General features: G+C 45.2%; 1 protein-coding gene across 3 annotated transcripts in view; it reads right to left on the bottom strand.

Moving 5' to 3' along the window:
* The window catches only part of TNR (tenascin R), a 383028-nt gene that overhangs the window by 62305 nt on the left and 300544 nt on the right, over positions 1 to 20179 (bottom strand). For all 3 annotated transcript variants that reach the window (XM_083743753.1, XM_083743755.1, XM_083743754.1), the window contains one exon: positions 8090 to 8648. In XM_083743753.1, coding sequence (XP_083599879.1) covers positions 8090 to 8588 — 499 coding nt within the window. In that variant the 5' untranslated portion in view covers positions 8589 to 8648. The remainder of the gene's footprint in view (positions 1 to 8089; positions 8649 to 20179) is intronic.

Here is a 20179-nt window from a genome sequence, read left to right as displayed (position 1 = left end):
TAATTCAGGATTTTAACAAGACTGTGATGAGGCTGGATTTTCATCATGACTCTCCCAAGCAAAGCTACAGCAAAGGCACCTCAAAATTCCATTTCCAGGCAATGGAATCATAGGATCATAGAACTGTAGAGTTGCAAGGGACCCCGAGGCAGAGGCGGAACTAGCTGCTCTGGCACCTGGAACGGCGCACACGCTGCACACCTGGGGGTGGAGCTAGTCACCTGTGGGGGTGGAGCTAACTGCCCGGTGGGGACGGGGCTAGCTGCTCACAGCGAGCTTCCCAGGGGGCGCTGCGGTGATGTCACCCCCCTCAGGCATGACACCCGGGGCAGACCGCACCTAGCGCACCCCCTTCCTCCGCCAGTGCCCTGAAGACCACCTGGTCCAAACTCTCTGCAATGCAGGAATATGCTGCTGTACCACGTGGGGAGTTTAGCTTTTTAAGATTTCTCTATCTTTATAGGCTCAACCACCCACAACAGTCTGTAAGTCCTGGAAGCATGCAGATCCTTACGAGACTACTGTATTTGAGATTAAAAACTAATGAATAAACAGTAATTTAAAGGGGTTGGCATTCGACTATGTTTTACACAGAGCAGAGCCATTTAAATTAATGTACGGTAGCTAACTTAGTCATGCATATTGCAGTGGGTCTACTCGGAGTAAATCTTAGTTGAATATCATGCTTGGATACAACTGTGTACCTAGGGAGTCCCCTGATAATGTAGAAAAACCTCTGCCTTTTTGTGTCTGGCCTCATCTCCCCTCAAAAACAGTAGGCACTCAGTGAGCTAAGCTCGCTATTAGAGGCAATGATGATGATAATGATAATGGATAGCCCCTTTTGACAATGCTTCTAAAAGCCCTTTCAAGCTGTTTGCCTCAAGGCCTACGAGTGTTTGAAAATCCTGTGGGAAATTGGGCCTGCTTTCTCCTGAAGTAGCCACTGCTGCTTGACCCATGATGAAACTCAAGCCCAAGCCTGCCTGACGATATTAATATTTACACTTATTTTCATAAAGGTGCATAGCAATCAAAATCCAAAGTCTTTACAGCATCCTTTTAGGACACAGGAAGATCTATGCACACTTTAAAAAAATAAAAGTTGACAGCTGTTCTGGAAGAAGCCCCTTTGGGTGCGACTGGGAAAGTGGTGCCGCCAGAGGAGAGGCCTGCCCTCTTCCTTCTCCTCCTTTCTCTGCGCTTCCTTGTTTTTAGAGATTTATACCCTACCCCACAGGGAGCTTCCAGGGCAGCTTATGGAGCATCTAAAATTACAATAAAAGCAAATTAAAGCAAAATATTAAAGCAACACAAGTCAAAAGAGTGGCATAAAAGCAGCCAGTAGACATAAAACAAACACAAAGCAGCATAAAAGCAAACAGCAGAGGATTAAAAGGGCCCGATAAAAATTAAAAAGCTATTTGCTCTGTGGGAGAAGACCAGTGGTACTTGTGCGTTTTATCCTGGGAGGGCAGTGGTGGGTGAGCTGTGTCATTCAGATAGGGAGAGAAGGCAGAGAGGCTTCCGGGTCATGTGGCCAGCATGACTAAGCTGCTTCTGGTGAACCAGAGCAGCGCACCAAAATGCCGTTTACCTTCCTGCCAGAGTGGTACCTATTTATCTACTTGCACTTTGATGTGCTTTCAAACTGCTAGGTTGGCAGGAGCAGGGACCGAGCAACGGGAGCTCACCCAGCTGCGGGGATTCGAACCAATGATCTTCTGATCAGCAAGTCCTAGGCTCAGTGCTTTAGACCACAGTGCCACCCGTGTCCCTCTCTCCCAAATATACCTTTCCCAAATTGATCCACTCCCCTCTGATGCAGTCACTTTGAACTAAAAATAAAGCAGAAGGGATCTCCTCATGCAATCTGATCTCCTTTGACTTCCCTTAACATTTCAGGTGCTATGGTTTTATTCTTCATTGGCTTCAAACAGAGCCCGGATCTTGCAAGAAGTTTCTTATCTACTTATTATTTATTTCATAACATCTGTACACCACTTGGTTGTACCCCCCCCCAAAAAAAAACCCATCAAAGTGGTTTGAAAAAGGAGAAAACAAGAAAATCAAAAACAATTACAACCCTACTTTAAAACATATAAAAGTTAAAATACTAAAGCAGATTAAAATGACCTTAGATCATCTGGGTAGACTTGTCTAAACAATGATGTTTTCAGCAGGTGCTGATAAGGCTACAGTGAAGGCAGCTGCTGGATTTCAATAGGTGGGAAGTGGGAGGGCACCACGGTTACCCCACCCCCACCCACCAAGGAGGGAGGAAGAGGGCATGACCTGGGGGTGGAAGCAGAGGAGAGGCTGCGGCAGCATTGCTGCCCCTCTCCTAGGCTGGGTTCCGGTGTGCAAGTGCCCCCCCCAGTGCCGTTTCCTGAGGCTGGGATCCGACAGCCTGATGCCAGCCTTGCAAAGCTGTGCAGGGCTGCCAGGGTGTGTGTGTGTGTGAGGGCACCCTTCCAACTGATTTGAAGCAGCTGCTTTGACAGCTAGGACTGGGCTAGGCTAGGCTAGTGTAGCCATAGCTGGCTCCCTCCATGCCCACCCCTGCCTGGGCGTGCCCCAATGTGCATATGCCCCAGGCAGTGGTAGCAGATGCTCCACCACTGTGTAGTCATGCCAATTCCACCGATCGGAGCAGCTAAGTGGGCCCATGTGGGATAAGGCGATCTCGCAAGTCAACTGGTCCCAAGTGGTTAAGGGCTTCCTATGCTAATAGGAAAGCCATTTCCGACCTGGGAGGAGAGGGTGTTGCAGGGCTAACCCCTCCCACACACGCGGGGACTGGCCTTTTGCCCGCGCGTGAACAGGGAATCCCCGGGCATGTCTTCGACCCTGCCCGCCAATCAGCGGGCCGGGGAGGCGGGGCCTAGCCTATTTAGGGCCAGGCACGCCCGGGGACCATCCTCTTTCCCCTTTCCAGCTTAAATAACCCTTAAATAATGTGTCCAGTGTCTTCATTTCACAGGGGGGAGGGGACTTGCCACGCAACACCTTGAACCTGGCCTGGTAGCAAATCAGTGTGGACCTCTGAGCACATGTGTTAAATGTTGACAAAGCCTCACTCCTGTTGGCAATTGGGCTGCTCCGCACGAACTGCAGATCAAGTGTGAGGGAAGTCGCACATTGAGTAATCCAGTCTGGAAGCAAACAGCGCATGAACTAATGTGCTTTTCCAGTCCAGGAATGGCTGTAGCTGTTGAACCAGCTGCAGTTGGCAAAAGGCACCAGAGGCAGACAGTGAGAGTGGTGCAGACAGCCAAGAAGAGTGCCCAGTAAGCACTTGCCTGGCTTTGAGGAGGAGGCATGAGGGCTCTAGGACCCTGCCAGAGCCTGGCACCTCCTTCCCCGAGGGAGATGTGAGGGCTGCAGGGGGTGAGGGCTGCAGGGAGGGCGTCAAATGGTGTTGCACAGGGCAGCATATTACCAAACTCCACCCCTGAAGGCACTTCTAGCCACTCAAGTGACAGAGTTGGATCCAAAGCACCCCCAAACTGTGAACCTGCTCCTTTGGGGTGTGAATCTGATTAAGTCATGATCTGATCTAGCTGCTCAGGGTTTGCAGCTGAAATTTTAATTAGCTGACACGTCAGTTGAGCTGTCTTGCAAAGGGCTCTGATTTGATCTGGGAAGTGCAACTCTTGGGCATCTTTTCCCTTAATTATCTCAGACTTTATTATCCTCCAGATCTCTGTGGCAAAATGGAGTTTTCTGGTTCCTTTGCACACTGCCCAGAAATCAAACAGGAGACCCAAGAAGGGTGAAATTACTAGCAGACCCTGCCTTGCGTCTCTCAAGTTCAGTCTCAATATTAGGCAAAGGGCAGGTCAGGCGTCGTCGCTTTGCCTCTGGTGACTCGCTCCCAGCAGCCTGTATTCAAACATCAAACAAAAACAACACTAAGTTGATGAATTTAATGTTGTTAGGTCTCTGGAGCCTGAGACTTTGAGACCCAGGCGGAGGAGCCTGGGAAGCATGCCGTGATGGCGGCTTAGTGCTCTCCCTGCTGCAGCCAGGAAACAGAACCTGCATCCACAGGAGCTTGGCACAATGCATATGCGAATGAAGTAACAGCAAGAGCTTTTATAAAGCTGAGCAAAGGACAACCTGCAGGGTCCCTTTATGCTAAGATTTTCCCTGAAAGCCGGTCAGGTGCGGAGGCCTGGCAGCTCTTGTGACGGTCCTTCTTAAAGGTCCTTCTTAAAGGCAATGCTGTGCTTGGTCAAGACAGCAGAATTCATTAACTTGCCGAATGTGGGGCCTGCTTGCTGTGAAAAGGATTAAGTGAGGTGGCGTGAGGAGCCATTGTTGTGTGTGTAGTAGTTTGTGTGTTTGCAGAGTGAGGTGCCTGCCTCAGGTGTCAAATTTTGGCTCTGTCTGTGGTGTCAGCAGGAATTGAGGTCTTTTGTGAGGTGCTGCATAGAGAGAAAGAATTTTGGGGGACACCGGCAGAGAAATGAAACCTGGGCTAGTAGCCATTTTGAGATGCGTGCTCCTATTTGCCAAGTGGTTTTCGTCCTATGTTTTAGTCTCCTACATTGCCCTTTTACAAAACATGCAGCAGCAAATGCTGTAGTGTTTGCAGGGAAATGGGTTCCCTTCTCTCCTGCAATTTGGGGACTGATCCACAGTGGTGATGCTTGCAAATGAGGCTGTCAGGTCTAGGAACTCCCACATATTTGGAAGCAAGGATTAATTTTAGTATTTTTTCCATGGCTCTCCCTGCTGGATGTGTACACAATGTGATGGTAGGTCAAGGAGGCAGGCAGAAACTCTTTCAAAAACGCCTCTCTCTTTTACAATATTCCCTCAGGTGTAAAGCATTTTCTGTACTCTGCTTCTCTCTTTTGGGACTGAGATTCATTATACCATTATACCAACAAACCCCTTTGAAAACCAGCTTATTACAATAGCCTGCTGTTTCTTTAGTTTTGAAGAACAGACATCTAGAGATGACCAACTGAACCGTGTCTTTTGGAAGACTAAACCTGAAGGTATACAAGTGAGCTCCACAAAGCTTTGTGCTTTGTTATTCAGATGAAAACCAGTGCTTTCATTATAAATGTTTTTGTTGATGGTTCCTGACTGCTAAAGATACTCTCCCAGGTGTTTTAACTGTGTGTGCATGCACACACTTCTGATTTATTTATGTTGGTTTTTTTACAGTTGCTAACGGCCATGTGTATGCTAAGGGACTTATGCATATGCAATTGGATGCAGGGTTGCAGCTTCAGAAGATAGAAAGCATTGTATTCTTTGATATATTTCAGGTGCATTTTGGCCTGGCCTGAGCACCAATTGGGTCCACAAGGCCCACAATTTGGCCTCACTCCCACAAACCACACCCACAGGAACTAAATTGAGCAGCCAATCCTTGCCCAAAACAGGCTTGAAGCCACCAGAGATATTGAAGAAGACCAATGAAAACAGAAACAGGCATGCAAATGGCCACTTTTGGCTTATTTGGCCCATGTCTGGAATGGGGATCAATCAAGTGAATACAATCTGTATTTGCTGCTGTTCTTGCTTTCAGTCTGCAAGTGATACATGATTGATTACCACTCCCCCATCTCCCACCTCACATTCTGTTTCTTATGAATTAAAATGAATGGAATAATGTAATTTACAGCTAGTGAGACAAAGGGAAGCAGTGCTGCAGTGAGACAAATGTAGGGTGTCACAGGGTAGCCCATCAGCTGAAGTCACCCCCACTCAGTAGAAAGCAGGCTCAGTAGAAACCATACTGCTTTCAGCTACAAGATGGTTTTTGCAAACTGTTGCCTCACACTTTTATTTTAGGCTGCTCAAGATAAAGCAATATGTCTTGCTGAGCTTTACTGCTTCTACACTCTGGGTTTTTAAAAATGTTTTTATTAACATTAAGTCTCTACATTCTGGTTTTGATTGGCTGTCTGACAACAAGGGAGAGACTTCCTCAAGATGTCGAAGTCTCTCTAGGGTAGTGTTTCTCAACAGTTTGAACCTTTCCCTGAACCTTTATCTCCCAGGCCTCCCTAACACAGCAACACTCAAGAAGCACTGTGCGCATGCCAAGCTAAGCTTGGGTTCAGACTAAGGCTGAGCTCAAAATTATTGCTTGAGAACTCTCAGCTCAAATTGGTGCATGCAATCTGGGCTGCCAGAAAACTTGTGTGTGTTTTTAACTGGGCAATAGATGTGGTGGGGATTAAATGAAATGCTACCACTGATATTGTGGCCCCCAATGAATCTTTTGAAGAATTTTGACACTTCATCACCTTTTGTCATAGTCCTCCTCATATTCACTGCTTCCGAGTGTTTTTGTTACTTGGGGAGGGGGGGATTTTCACTCAACTCCAAATATTCATTCAGCCATGAAGCTAGCTGGGCAAATCATTATTTCACTGCCTAACCCACCTCACAGGGAAGTTATGCAGGCAACATGGGACAACGCCTCATGCATCCCATCCTGCGTTCTTTGAACAGAGGTTTGGTTAAAAACTTGATAAATGATATAATAAATATGTAAACTTCTGTTTGGAAGATGAATGTGTGGAGATTCTCACACTCAGTCCTGGATGTGCACTCCACTGATTTCTGCTTCTTCACTTCTCCATCTCATCCAGAACAGAACTTTAGCATCTCCCTTAGCAGGGAAATGAGCTCCCAACATGGTCTCACCTTGGACATTTCTCATCTAGGAGAGATGTAAAAGCTCTGTTTCAATTGTGATGGATATATGCAGGGAGAAAGCACAAAGCATTCAGGTTACCTGGTCCCTCAACTTCTCCATCATGTCTGAAGCATTGTGCATGGAGAAGGATGCTTTCAAGCCTCCCAGATAAGACATTCTCATGCATGCATTTTCATTCTTCAGCAGATTGCAGTCTGGAGCACCCCCTGGACAGCTCAATAGCCAGAATTGTCCCTCTGTTTCTGTCTCACCACTATCAACAAGTTTTAGCTTCTAGTTAGTCATTTCGCTACTGTGTTTGGTGGGCACGAAGTGTGGCCTAGCACAGTGGTCCCCAAACTGCTCCGCCCCAGATCATTTGAAAACTGCTGAGGGTCTTGATGGAACACTTAATGATTATTATTTTTTTGGCTGGTTACAGCAATCGTGATGTACTATGCCAGGTGCTCTATCATTTTAATTGTATGTTTATTGCTTTTTTTATTTCTTATACATTGCATTGCATTACAATCTGAATTCCATAGAATTCAAATCATAATACAATAAAATCCAATGCAAGAAATAGAAGAAGCAATAAAATCCAATTCAAAAAATCAATATGAATAGTTAATGCAATAGATGTGCTATCTCCCGACTTCAACCACAAATTCACAGCCATGCTGTAGGCCATATGAATGAAGCTTGTGGACCACAGTTGGTCCATGGACCACACTCTGGGAACCCCCCACCTAAGAGTCATGCCTAAGCGCATTCAGGTATCTTCCCCCTAAATCAGCTAAATACCTAGTGGCTGAAAGCTGATCTTGGGACTGACCTCCTAAAGCCAGCAAGGTGTGATATATACCTGAACGGGGAAGCACAGCAACATGCCAACTGGACACACATCCTGCCCAAATGGCTAAGGAGGGTCCCCCAATTTTGACCTTTCCATATGATTAATTAATTTTGTCCATGACATGTCACTAGGCATACCTTTAACTGGGTGGTTTGGGGTACATACTTGTTGTGTTTTGTTTAGGGTGGTGGGGAAAGAGAGAGAGGTGTAGAAAAAGGGAGAGAAGGAGAGAAAGATAGACACCTGTGGTTTTTAAAAAATGAAAGTAAATCTAATGTTGCGAGTTAGGATTAAAAATAGAGCAAATTCCAGATCTGCAAAGCTTGAGGGCCTTTCTGGAAATCTGAAAGCACAATGCAGAATTCTGCCTACCCCAGCAGTGCTTGCGATTCCAGCTGTTGTTGGACTACAACTCCCATCACCCCTGATGGGATGATGGGAGTTGTAGTCCAACAACAGCTGGGGACCCAAGTTTGAGAAACACTAAGCAAATGACTCATAAATTCATTCTTTTTTTATTTGAATTTTCTTAGCTTTCATCAAGACCCCACGGCATCAGTTACTACCTGTGGCTGCATTTTCTTGACAGCAATTGGAGTTGCATTGGTCACGAAGCATGGACACCTCCCTCTCCAGCATCTCAATCCTGCTCAGCAGCTCTTGTATGTCCCGGGAGGAGGCGGTACACTTGCAAGTCTGTTTGGGGAGGTTTATCCTGTGGGTGAAGGTGACCTGGCTCTCACTGTCTGAGGTCTGTTCGGTGTATTCCGTCATCCGGTCATCTTCTGAACTCACCTCTGGGTCAGAGGAAGCCTCTAGGGATGTTGCGCAGAGGCTGTCCAGAGGCACATTTATGTTGTATATATGGCTGAAGACCATGGGCTGGTCTTTGATAGGTGCCGTGTAGTTGGTAAAGCCTCCTTCGGCATCAGTCACCTGTCTTTTGACTCTCTCCGTCATCACTTCCAGACGGCACTCAAAAGGTCTGAAGATGGACCCTAGCAGCATTAAGTTGAGACTGACTAGAATGTTCCTTAGAACTGCATGTTCACCATCGGCCCCCATTTTCTTAGGGAGGGCAAGAAGCTTCTGTCCCAGTGTTGGAAGGCAGGGTTCTAGTGGAACCTGAAACAAAGCACATGAGGGGAATTTATGAGACCAGTGTTGGGAGTAGATCCTAAGAGTATATGATAGATTCGAGGCCGAAATCCTTTGCACAGACAGTAGAAACATCTATGCATGCAAGCATAGGATTAAGTGTGTGTGTGTGTGTGTGTGTGTGTGTGTGTGAGTGAGAGAGAGAGAGAGAGAGAAGGTTGATTGGGAAGAACTAAGCAAAAATGAACAAAACCCATCAATTTTCAATTCAGTTATAATCCACAATTAGGAAAAGTGAAGGGCAACGGTTACAACTATTATTGCTGACAATAAGTATACCTCTAAGCACTTGCAAAGTGCTTTAGAGCCTTAAGTAAACAATGCTATCCTCACTTTCCTCGGAGTAAGCCCCATGAATTAAATGAGATCATCTCCTGAGCAGAAAATATAGGATTGCTTAATATGTTCTCAGGCAACACATAGGCCACACACTGATGTCACAGCACCATGCTTTGCCCATATGATGTCATCTCTGAGGGCGAAGGGAGGATGGATGCTTTAACAGAGATTCCGGCATTGCAGGGAGTTGGACTAGATGACCCTGAGGTTCTTTTCCAACTCTACAACTCTGTAATTCTGTGATTTTATGAATTACTCACTTGTGTATGTGTGTCTTAAGTGATTTTTTTTTTACTTTTAAAAACGTATCACTGCACAAATAGACCTTTTTTTTTCAGGAAAGACTTTCTTTAACAACAAAATCAGGGGCCCGGGCAGCAGCCACCCTCCCTGGCCTCCAATGCGTCAATTAAAGCCTAGAGGAAGACGTCATGAGATAGCTCTTCCTATGGGGCTTTTTCTGATCAGCAAGTGCAGCCAGCTGGGGAGGTTACAGAGTGTAGGAGAAAGGTTTAATGGGAAAATGAACACCCACAGTTGCATCTCAGTGATAAAGCGAGTTCAACTCTACACCCCCTGATATTATATGAAAATGAGGCAGAAAAAAAGGAACAGGTGAAGAAAGCTTTCAATAAATTAGAGGAGAGATTTCTGAACAGCACTAGATTAAGGTGATCGTCTTGCCAGATTGCTTGGAGGTTTCACGAGCCCCCCCCCCACTTTAGTTCTGCTCCGTCGGCAGCACTTAGGTTTCGAAGGCATGGCTTCTGAAAAGAGCTAAAATAATAAGTAACCTTGATAATGAAACAGTCTGCTTAAAAGAACAATTCAACCCTGTAAAGTTAATTGCATTCACACTTACCCTCTCAAACATCAGTAGTTTGATGTTCTCCAGCAGTAACTCAGTGGTATTGGTCTGGCTTTGGTGCATCTGTACAGACCACAATTATGTACCTTGTATCTGAACTTACTGCTGGAGTAAGCTGCAGCTGTTTGAGGTGGAAGGTGCAGCAGACACACATTTTCCCTTCCTTGTTCACTGAAATAGCTCCACAGAGTAGAATATGATAAAGAACTTAGCAGTATTGTACTGGAACAAAAATAAGGACCCTTACTTTGGTCCCGTCACAAAATGCTCTAATGTACAGGAAGCTGAAGGAGCCTCTTTCGCTGAGACCACAGAGATGCTTAGAGACCTGAGACTGAAGAACCAGGAGCCACAGAGAGTGATGAATAGGATGTGCAGGACCCAGGAGCCACTTGAAAGTCAAGGTTGGCTGAATGTTTGCCAAATACGTGTGAGCACACATGCTCTTAAAGAGGCAAAGCTTTGCGCTTTGATGCTTCAAAGTCAACAGCAGAAACATCTGCCACCTCAGGTGAATGTTTACAGGAGAGCAAGAGACTTGGGTGGGTTGTGTGTTGACAGGAAGGAAAGTGTAGGAAGGGTGGCTCCTGGTTTGAGAGGGTGGCTGGGAACTGCCATTTTAATTTCCAGGACCGACCCCTTGCGATGTGATGATGAGGGCATTCTAGGAAATGTTAGACCCAGCTGCCCATGTTCTGCCAGGCTGAAACTTTTTTGAGAGGGGGCAAGGCATGGGTCAGGGGATGATCCTGCCAACTGCCCAAGGATGCCAGATGCTGAAATGAGTCCCAAATGTGGCTTCCTTGCTGCAGAAATCTAAGGTCTATTTCTCACAAAGGGCTTCTCCATCTTGTCCCACCACTTTCCCCCAGGGAGAACCTCTCTTTAGCACTCAATCAAAATAAATAATACTTTCCCAGAACCCCATGTTACTTTTTTATTGTTATCATCAATGATTGCTACTTACACTGAATATTAATATTCGTACCGGAGGTGCAATCCATTGTCTCTCAAGACAGAGACAGTGGACAGGTCAGTGACAAATATTCAGTGTAATGATAATTAGTAATCATAAAAACTATTATGGTGTCATGGGAAAGTATTATTTAATTCATAACATTTATATACTGCTCGACTTAAAACAACAACAAACCCTCAAAGGAGTTTACAAAGAGAAAGTATCTGGAATTAAAACCATCTCTCTGTCGTGAGAGCTGCTTCCTATATTACCACTTAATGTTATTTGTTTCAAGGAACCTGTAATTCGACCCTATGGTTTCTGACAGTTTCCTTAGGCCTGCAAGCACCTTATGAAAGGGCTTGGCACTCTGCAGTCTTAGGGGGGCAATAGTTTAATGGAATCATCAACTGTGAGGAAAAAACTCCACTTCTTCCTCCCCACAACCCAAGTAGGTAAGGTTCTATTTTGCATATATTAATCATCACTGATGAAAGAAAATAATGAAGCGATGAAAATGTGACTTGTGATTGTTTGTTCCAGGCAGGAATGTGCCATTATCTCAGACCATGTAATATTCCCCAGAAACACAGCACTAGTTTGATTGAGGGGCTCCTGCAGCGGCAGCCAGTGCATTAAATATCATTAAACTACACTGCACAATCTTAGGTTTATTTACGTTTGTGTTCAGGACGCACAGATATTGCTTGTTAAAAGTCATTCCACCCCCCACCGGCACACAGAATAATGTGGTAAAGTGTCTTTATTTGCAACTGGGCAACTTTCCATTTTGGTATTGATTTGCAGTCTCTGGGTGGTAAATCCAGACTTCATGGGCCAAATTCCTCCTGCAGCATAAACTCTTTTCTTCAGTGTAGTTACACCAGTGCTAGATTAGACCTGCAGGGTGTTTTTTTTAGTCTGAAGGGGCCTGTTTTGGAGGGGGGGCTGGGAAGGTGTTCATTGATCACATTTCACTCCAATATGTCTGCCTTAAAAATCACAGCAGAAAGTCTGTGCCCGGCAGACAGACAGTTGTGACTCTAGGCTAAGGGAGTCTTATTATTCTTACTACAGCACTGGGGTCAACTTAACTGCCTATTGCTTACCTGCTGCTGGGAAATTTGTCTTACATTTAATTTTCATTGGAAGAGTAGTTTATGGAGAGACCTGTACAACCTGAATGCAGTTCTTTCAAAGAAAAGTAACTTAGAAACAGGTGTTACATTTACTGTTTTTCTGCAGCAATTTCATGCTATAGTACTTTAGTGGGAGCTGGCTATTTGCTTTTGTTCTGATAGCTTGCTGTAATTACTATGTTTGAATTTTCTCTCCTTTTGTATGAGTTTTTCCTCTTCTTGAAGCTAAGGATGGTTAGCCATACTTCACTGCAGGAAGGCACATAATGCTCGGTCAAAATGGTGGCTGATTCCCCCCCCCCCATTGACTCTCCTATCAATTGTGGGGGAATTATTTGCACATTCAAAGCAATATAAGAATCCCTAACTCTGAACTGACTTTACTTCCCCATGTCATGATTTGGCTACTACATAGCCAAATCTGATCAGCGCAGTAGCATTGTGCACAAGTTGTGGGAATTTCACTGTACCTATATTTGTTGGACAACATCCCAAAATATAGGTCACTACAGCTGATCCTCAAAGGCTGGACAAAAGACGAGAGTCTCAACCTGATGGAAAATACACCCAGTGTCGGAGCTGACCTGAACTCAGGGAGTGAGTACTTTAAATGAGGCATTATACAATGGTGTAGATGTTATTTGATAGTTTTATGTAGTTTGATCTGTTATAACCCACCCTGGGACTGTAAGCTGAAGTGTGGAATGGATATGGGAATGGATAGATAGGTAGATATAGATAGATAGATGATAGATAGATAGATAGATAGATAGATAGATAGATAGATAGATATTGTTATAATGCTTATTTTGGGATCCACCAATTGCAGTTTTGAATCTAGCATGGAGCAGCAACCCAGACGAGTTGCTGAAGAGGCTCATGTTCTAAGTCAGAGGGACAGGACAGAAGTGAAGGAAGAGGACCCAGCATGAAGGGGAAAGTCTGGCTTTCCTGCAAATAAAGTTGGTGTTACACATGAGTATTCTTCTTATTATGCTACCATGGTGATCTAGCATCAATTTGTGGACACTGAGCTCTGCCTGGTGCATATGAGGTGCCTCTAGGCCCATTGACTTTCACGTTGTCTTTCATTGGTGTCCTTTATCTACAGGGGTGTAATTGAGAAATTACTCATCAGCAACAAAGGGTAAGCAACTGCAACTACACACAAAAAGGCCAGTGTTCTTACTACTTAGCCAGATTGCCTGGGTATTTTAAAGCGTGAAACTAGAAAATGATAAAGGATGGGGAGAGCTACAGCTAAGTTTTGACTCTCCCTGTCCCATCTTTGTCTGTTCTGACACAAGCAGTCAGAAGCCCCAGATTCTCCTGGAATGAGTCATAGAATCATAGAATCATAGAATCATAGAGTTGGAAGAGACCACAAGGGCCATCGAGTCCAACCCCCTGCCAAGCAGGAAACACCATCAGAGCACTCCTGACATATGGTTGTCAAGCCTCTGATTAAAGACCTCCAAAGAAGGAGACTCCACCACACTCCTTGGCAGCAAATTCCACTGTCGAAAAGCTCTTACTGTCAGGAAGTTCTTCCTAATGTTTAGGTGGAATCTTCTTTCTTGTAGTTTGGATCCATTGCTCCGTGTCCGCTTCTCTGGAGCAGCAGAAAACAACCTTTCTCCCTCCTCTATGTGACATCCTTTTATATATTTGAACATGGCTATCATATCACCCCTTAACCTCCTCTTCTCCAGGCTAAACATGCCCAGCTCCCTTAGCCGTTCCTCATAAAACATCGTTTCCAGGCCTTTGACCATTGTGGTTGCCCTCCTCTGGACACGTTCCAGTTTGTCAGTGTCCTTCTTGAACTGTGGTGCCCAGAACTGGACACAGTACTCCAAGTGAGGTCTGACCAGAGCAGAATACAGTGGCACTATTACTTCCCTTGATCTAGATGCTATACTCCTATTGATGCAGCCCAGAATTGCATTGGCTTTTTTAGCTGCCGCGTCACACTGTTGGCTCATGTCAAGTTTGTGGTCAACCAAGACTCCTAGATCCTTTTCACATGTACTGCTCTCAAGCCAGGTGTCACCCATCTTGTATTTGTGCCTCTCATTTTTTTTTGCCCAAGTGAAATACTTTACATTTCTCCCTGTTAAAATTCATCTTGTTTGTCCATGCTGTACGTCCTCTGTTGTCAGCATTGACCCAGTTTCCAGGAGGATGCAATTTCCAGAAGAGAAGAGGCTGGCAGGATGAGGCCCTTTGACTCTATCTTTCTGATCCAGTTCTCTCTCACCAGCTCAGGTTCCCACAGCCGAGTCCCCCAGACCCATGTTTGCAAAGAAAAGCTATGTACAATAAGAATGACTCTTTTCTGGACATTTGGTCACAATTGTTTAAAAAACTGGTGTACAAAGGATACATGCAGTCAACAATACCCTTGTCATATACCTGGGGTTTCCTATTAGTGTGATCACAGGCAGAGGGAGATATGGCAATGGGAGGAGAACTGGCAAGGTAATGAGATGAGTGAGGATTAGACAGTTCAGAGTCTTCCCCCTCTCTGGTCCCCATCCCATCCATCAGGGTTTAGGTTTTTCTGTCAGCCAGTCTTCTAGCCTTACAGTACTGCTTTGTAATGCCAAGTCAGGCAGCACCATAGTAAATCCTCACTTGTCCATGATTTGGATGGGTGAGCTGGGTGGAGTGGATCTTACCCAGTGCTGCCTGCCTGAGCTTGTGGTAGAGCACCAGCATCAGTGTTGAGGCTTGGAAGGGGGGGCATTTATGTTGTCATCCTTAAAGATTCCAACACTACCACCTGTCTGCTTTGGGATTTGAGTGCTTGTACCTGATATTGAGTCAGGGAGTCAGAACAGGGATGCTGCGGATATCAGGACACACTTTACAGCAGTAACATGTGAAATTGCCTTGTATAATTCATAACTATTTTCTGTTCCTTGCACCCATGGGAAATGAAGTATCTTCCTCTCCCACAGCCTGCTGCATTAAAACAGCTGTTTACCAGCTTCTTACCTTTTGTAAAAACCCACGACCTGCCTGAAAACATGCTGAGCGATTGTTCACTGGCGTCTTCGGCACTTGCAGGGTAGTTATCTTAAATTTCTTTAGAAATTATGGCTGTATGCCTCTCTCCTTAATTGGTGAGTAATACTTGCTGCTTGAAGTGACATCTGTGGATGCCATTGCCACCTCTGCTCCACGGGAGGTATGAGAAACAGATTTCAGTTTAGGGAGTGGAGCAGCGTGGGTTGCAAGTGACGGGCTCTCATCCAGAGTGCAGATATTTACAAACCCGAGAGCTTCCTTAGCAGCATGGGAGTGGGAGCTGTTTTGTGGATAAATCTACCAAATCACAATGTGGCTCAATTGCTTCAGTTGCTACAGTAGTCTGTGGGCTGTGTATATGGTTGTCTGAACTGATAAAGTTTTTTTGCTTTTTTAAAAATGGGAGAGACAAGGGGGGTCAAACCACCTGCGACATGGAACCCATTTTTAATTTACACAATGCATGCAATTGTTTCCCCCTTCTGTTTCTCTTGATGAAAGAAAGAAAAATGGCAGTGCTACTGCTGCTACCGAGCACAAGACATCTGTGGGGCCTTCTGTGTGATTTGGAAACCAAGGAGTGCCTAACCCTCTTAGGCCCTGGTCCACTTTACCCTTGGCCAACCCTCCAAGGGCTGCAGGACAGCAGTAGATGTGGCCACCAGGAAAGTACCTTATGCTGAGTTAGCCCATTAGTCCATCTAGCTCACTTTCATCTAGGCCTACTGGCAGTAGCTCTCTAGGATTTCAGGCGCCGTTCTTTCCCAGTCCTGCATGGAGTTGCCGGGGATGGAACTTGGGACTTTCTGCATGCAAAGCAGAAACTCTGCCACTGGCCCACACTCTTGTATGCACATGGAGGGAGATGCTCACATGAGCAGATGCACCCACAGGCCCTTCCTCCCTACATGTTCTCTGTAGGTGAACTGAGGAAGGGCATGGACTGCAGACCCTCCAAGTGTTCCCATTTTCCAGGGACATCCTTGATTTAGGGAAGCCATCCTGGTTTCTGATTTGATCCTAGAATGTCCTGCTTTTCCTTAGGACACCCTAAAGAAGAAATGTTTTCATTGGAGAAATGTTGGAGGGTATGATAGGATGTCCCTGTTTTCACTGGAAGTATGGAGTTATCTAGCCCCCCAGCCGTCTTAAGGCAATCCTGTATAAGGAAGGTTTTTTTTTTTTTTAATATTCAATGTTTTATTATGTTTTTATATATGTTGGAAGCTTCCCAGAGAGACTGGGGCAACCCAGTAAGATGTGTGAGGTATAAATAGTAAAATTATCATTATGGAATGGGGTGTCCCTATTTTCATCGGATAAATGTTGGAGGGTATGTGTACTGTCCTCTCTCTGCTCACCAACTGATGGATCTGAAGACTGGAGAGGGGGTGACGTGTACCCCCAGGCCTTGTTTTCTTCCCTTTTTGCTGCTGCCATAATTGGTGAGGGCTTGGTGGGATTTAAAATTTGCTGGAGTGGGGGCTGGATCAGGACCCTGACCTGGGAGTTAGCCACCCCGGCCTAAAACCTAAAAGTGTTCCTGAAATTATTTCACTCCATTTTGCAGTGTTGAATGTCTCTCCGCTATAAATGGTTCCCCTACAAACAGAAAACTAAGCAGGAGGATTGTAGCCACTTTTCTATGTGCAAGGTTTCTCCGACCACAGGGGAGCATACAGCTATGGGACTCCTGCACCTGCAGCATGAAGGTGATGGCATGATCAGTTTGCTCAGGAGTCTCTCCTGAATCTCCTGACCAGTGTCTCTGTTCTCATGGTAGTTGAAGGCTCCAAACAAGCCCTGCTGACCTTGGATTGCTTACCTCGCCCCAGACAACAGCTGAGGTGGGAGTGCATGAGAGACTCATTTGCAGCAATTGCTTCTGAGGAGCCCCATGTGGTGCAGAGAGGGTTACAACCTGCTCTCTGGCCCTTCCCTGCCTGCTTTTTCAGGTTGGTGTGTAAGGTCCAAGATGGCAACTGCGGCTCTCTTAGCCAGCTCAGCAGAGACATTTCAAAGCTAGCCTTGTGCATTGTGAGGATTATAGACTTTGGCGTAGATGTGTGAATATGAAATTCCCCTTGCTCCTCTCTCTCAGGAGTTGAATGCGTCTCTGGTTCAATAAGAACAGAAGAGTCACTTTTTTCTTTCTCTCTCTCTCTTTTTTTTTGAAGAGCAAACACAGATCGACCAGTGGAGGAAATGAGAGAGTGAGAGAGGGGTGTGCATATGGAAAGATGGGTGGATAAAAGGCAGAGATAAGAGGCAGAGGGAGAGAAAAACAATGCAAGGCTAGAGAGAATTCAATAGCGCGGAAGGAGAGATGTGCTGCAGAAACAAGAGATGCAGGGATAGAGCAGCCACTGACAATATATACATTAGTTAACAGTCACATAAATTAGACAGAGAAGATAAAGTAACTTGATAAACAGATACTTTGGGGATCTATACCACATTGCCAATCCAATCCTCCTTATCAATATAATTATCATGGCAACCTTCGGCAGCCGAGGTAATGATGTCCTGTGGTAATATATAAGCACCAGATAATGGACTCTCCCCGCTGCTCCATTTTGATACAGTGCTAATTAGGTGAACTGGGGCCGTCATGCAGCTGGTGGACTCACGCAACTCAGCTCTGCTCAACACTCTTTGCTCTTGCAGAGTCTTTGCTGTCAAATGAGAATTGCTTCAGTCTGGAACTTTCTATTTTCTCCCAGCACCAGGGTCCTAGGTTTCCTCTGCCCACAAGGGACATTTCAAAGTAAGCGGAAAGGGATTTTGCACCAGCTGCATTAGGCTAATGCTGCACAGTGGCCAGGAAAGGACGTGAGTTAGGAAATTGTACCTCAGTCATGCAAATAACGTCTTTCAATCGTGTGCGTGTTTGTGTAACTAGACAGGCCTTAGGCCAGAATCTTAGTCCCTAACCCTTGTTGCTAGATTCTAAGCCAGATTAGCCTGGAGAAGAGCCAAATTCAGGCCACTCAGCAGTGCCACAACAGAAAATGAATTTATATCTACCCCTTACTGCAAGTTGGCCCCAGTCAATCCGCCATTTTTCTTTGTCCTGCTGCTTCTGCATAGAATTTAGGGTTACTCCATTAGAAAACCCACTATTTTGCAGGATTTAGGGCCCATCCACAATTGCATTTGCTCCTCATTTCTAGGCACAGGTCTGAACTTTCTAAGTAGCCAGTGTGGTGTAGTGGTTAAGAGTGGTGGACTCGTAATCTGGTGAACCGGGTTCAATTCCCTGCTCCTCCACATGCAGCTGCTGGGTGACCTTGGGCCAGTCACACTTCTTTGAAGTCTCTCAGCCTCACTCACCTCACAGAGTGTTTGTTGTGGGGGAGGAAGGGAAAGGAGAATGTTAGCCACTTTGAGACTCCTTAAAGGGAGTGAAAGGCAGGATATCAAATCCAAACTCTCTTAAGTATGCCTGAGCACTATTTTTTGCCTCAATGCTTTCGCCAGGAAAATCCACTCTTGACTGCTGAAGCAGAGCAAACGACAATCCATGGAGAACCCATGGTTCTTCCAGTTCAGTGGTACAGAGCGGGTTTTCCTGGGTAAAGCGGCAGGGAAAGTGTGGACCTGTGCCTGGCAAACACAGGGTGAAAGATAAGTGTGGATGAGCCCTAAGCTCCACATTTACATTATGGGGATGCTAGTAAAACTGACCTACTGTACAGGAACATGTGGTATATGAAACACTTCAAATACTTGAAATGACCACCAAAACACCAAACCACAACATCCCCCCCCCCGCCACTTCAACAGAACACAGTGCACATCCCAGACCAAGGTCACCAAGACAATAGAGATGGCGACCAACCAAGGAGATAGCAAATGACAAAGAGGCCTCAACATCTCCCCATGATGACAACTGCCCAACAACAAAAAGGGGCCTGAGGGAAATGGAACTGAGACTAGCAAAACTATTGAAGAACACAGTGAATCCCCTGAAGACAATAATCAGCAACCTGATTTCCAAAGTGGAGACTTTCACTGGCACCATCTCCCCTCTAGAAAAGGAAAACCAGATGCAACTAAAACATAGAGCAACTCCGAGAGGAAAATACATGTCTGAAAAATAAATTAGCTAACCTCAAAATAGGTGAGGAAGGACAAACAACCCCATCATCGTCCTTCAGCCCCATCCTAACCACAAACCAACTAGCTAGAGAGAGTCTCTTGGAAACTCTCCAAAACTTCTTTAAGGACAATGATGTGAGCGACATAACAACTATCCTCTTCTGGGACACAATGAAAGTGGTCATCAGAGGAGCCTGCGTAAAGGAGAGGGCATCCCTTAAAAAACAAACATCCTCAAAAATTGGTAATTTAGAACAAGACATTATAACTATCTAATCACTGTACAAACAAACAGGAACAAAAAAAACCCTTCTTAAACTTATAGAACAAAAAAGAAGGGAAATTGACTATCTAGAAATCAATAAAACAATGATTAACATCCTATACTCTAAACAACACTTTTATGAATATGGAGGGAAGAACTCCAGACTATTAGCAAACAGCTGCAGGAAAAATTCACTCAAAACAAGAATACACTCTGTCACTAAAAAAAAATATGGTAACATAACATCCTCCACCAAAGACATAACCTCAGAATTTGCTGAAATTTACGGCAATCTTTACACCTCCCGCAGCCCACCAGAACAAGAAATCAGAAGATGCCTAGCAGGGATGACCATGCCAACCTTAACTGCAGAGGAACAAGAATTCATGGACAGCCCTATCACCCCAGAGGAAATAGATATGGTCCTCAAAAACCTGAAACCACCCAAAGCCTGGATGGCTATAAGCAGAATTCTACAAAAAAAATTCAAAGAACCCTTGATGCCTTACATGACCTGCCTATTTAATAACATCATAAACGGGGCCCCCATCCCACAAACCTGGACCTCTTACAAAATAGCCTCTATCCCAAAACCACACCAAGATAGCCTCAAAATAGAATCATACTGCCCAATCTCATTGATAAACCAAGACTACAAGATATTCACATCAATCCTGGCTAACCGCCTAAAAATCTTTCTACACAAACTAATCACCCTGGACCAAGCAGGCTTTGTCCCTGGTCGCAACATAGCAGATCCCATTAGGAAACTATTGAATCTGATAGAACACAGCA

Source organism: Podarcis gaigeae (assembly GCF_964106915.1).
Source record: "Podarcis gaigeae genome assembly, chromosome: 6".
In the NCBI taxonomy this organism is placed as follows: domain Eukaryota; kingdom Metazoa; phylum Chordata; class Lepidosauria; order Squamata; family Lacertidae; genus Podarcis; species Podarcis gaigeae.
This window is presented reverse-complemented; position numbering and strand designations above follow the sequence as displayed.